At 40.7% G+C, this 2,050-nt stretch overlaps 1 protein-coding gene across 1 annotated transcript; it reads right to left on the minus strand.

Annotated features, from left to right (window-relative positions):
* Positions 1–308: 308 nt before the first annotated feature.
* Positions 309–1,785, minus strand: LOC149149854 (uncharacterized). Its single transcript, XM_089442605.1, has 4 exons — positions 1,542–1,785; positions 1,400–1,452; positions 678–1,298; positions 309–491 (listed from the first exon to the last, which is right to left on the minus strand). The coding sequence occupies exons 1-4, from the start codon at positions 1,783–1,785 to the stop codon at positions 309–311; spliced, it is 1,101 nt and encodes a 366-aa protein (XP_089298731.1).
* Positions 1,786–2,050: the final 265 nt, after the last annotated feature.

Genomic DNA, 2,050 nt, shown 5'->3' on the forward strand with positions numbered 1-2,050 from the left:
CCATCGTTGAATATACATTTGGCTTGCTCTTAGCATTTGGATGACAGGATCTTCCATGTACCCAGACCACAATAGGGGATCATGGATGACAACAACTTACACCTAAAGCCCAATATCCACAAATTGACTGACCAAACTTTACAGTACAATGTACACCTCTATCTAGGAATAAATTTGATATCCTCCCTGTTCGTCCCCAAGGTGCCCAGGGCTCTTTTCTTTTGCTTTTGGTAATAAATTTGATATCCTCCCTGCTCGTCCCCAAGGTACCCAGGAATCTTTTCTTTTGATTTTGGTACCAACTGAAATCAGTTATTATTATTGTTATTATTATGCATGCGAGGAGGAATGAGGATCTGTTCTCTACTGTGCAGCATGGATAAAACTATAGAGAAAACCTGTAAGGTTTTCAATTGTGATTGAAAACAAACAGAATACAGACCGTCGGCACCTGCTGTCATTTTTAATGCGGGTGTATCTTCCATTTCTCCCTGTAATTCACATAATGTCCAACATGAACAAAAATTTCAGATGGGAGTTACAGAATGACAAACTTCCCGGTATTTTCAGAGGGAAAAAAACAGGAGAAAAGGATATGGATGTTGAAGACACATAACATAACACTGTGGCACTCTACATAAATTGAAATCAAAATGGTTGGTTCCCAGATACAATACCTTAGAAAGCACATATAATGAATAGCAATCCTCTGCCTTTGAATTGGTCTCAATTAAGTCGTTGTTCCTTCTTTGTTTCCGATTGTGAAGTAAGGTGAGTGCACAACCCATATCCCATCCACCACAATCACACCTGCCACCGAGTCTCCACCTTTCAATCAGAGGTGAAGGTCCACTTGATTTAATTTTGGGCAAACCATGTATGTCTGTTGGCACTAGAGCCGTTATACTTGTCTTGCATTGCCTTTTACAATTTAAGTGACAGCTTCCAAGTCCTTCACCTGGCCTTTTACAATTTAAGTGACAGCTTCCAAGTCCTTCACCTGGAGACTGGTCATCAAAAGCACATCCTACTGAACTTGGGGTAGGGCTCATTGCGGAATTATTGCTGCATTCTGACTTGCAAGAGTTATCTTGATCATGTGAATGTATTGGCTTTGAATTATGGAAGCTTTTGTCCAGAAATTTCTGTCCCCACCCCCCTGGATTCTCTGAAACTCCACTGATCACTGTAGCTGTCAATTCCAGATGAAGAGAAAATGGCTGGGATAGACAAAGTTCGGCATCTGAGTCTTGAGATACCCCAACTACACCAGTTCTCCACACAAACTGCATTTCCATCTACAGATCGAGACATCAGACTGGATTGAAAGAATTCGCTGTATCTTTGTTGTGAAGGCTGACTCAACCGTATCAGACTGGATTGAAAGAATTCGATGTACCTTTGTTGTGAAGGCTGACTCAACCGTAAGTCCGACGTCAGGTTCTTGATGGCCTGTTTAGTTGAGGCCACATAGCTTGGGACAAAACTAGTATTGTCGGCAATTGGATTAGAGGATGTTATTGATGTAGAGCATGAATCACCACAGTTTCCGTTTGGAATTCTCGTATGGTCCGACTGATCAAGAACAAGAATGCTATTCTCTGTTGAACATGTTTGTCTTGCAGGTCTCTCTTTGATATGTTCAATGTCTACACCAAATAGAACAAATTCAGTTTCCACAACAATTTCTAAGCTACCAAAACTATTAATCTCAGGGCATAATGAACTGGTGACTCTCATGTGTCCCACAAGATCAACAAGCGCTCGGCTTTTGAGGCTACCCATTTATTCTTGTTTTTTACCAAAAGATTCAAAATTGTTTTATTATCAGGACCAGAATGAAATGTGTACCAGTCAAAACCTTCCACGGTTGTTGACTTTCCACTTTTTGGCTACAAAAGTCTTTTGACTAAAGCTATAATATGGAAATCCATCTTTGAACGAACAGTGAAGACCCTGTGAAATCAAAGGATGAGTAGGTGAAGCTGATGCACTTGGATGACTACGCTCTGTCTCTGGTGTAGCAATAGGATATGATTCATGTTTCCAG

The sequence above is a fragment of the Pinus tabuliformis genome, chromosome 9 (genome assembly GCF_031772625.1).
Source record: "Pinus tabuliformis cultivar Carrire ecotype Pingquan chromosome 9, CPIR1, whole genome shotgun sequence".
Classification (NCBI taxonomy): Eukaryota; Viridiplantae; Streptophyta; class Pinopsida; order Pinales; family Pinaceae; genus Pinus; species Pinus tabuliformis.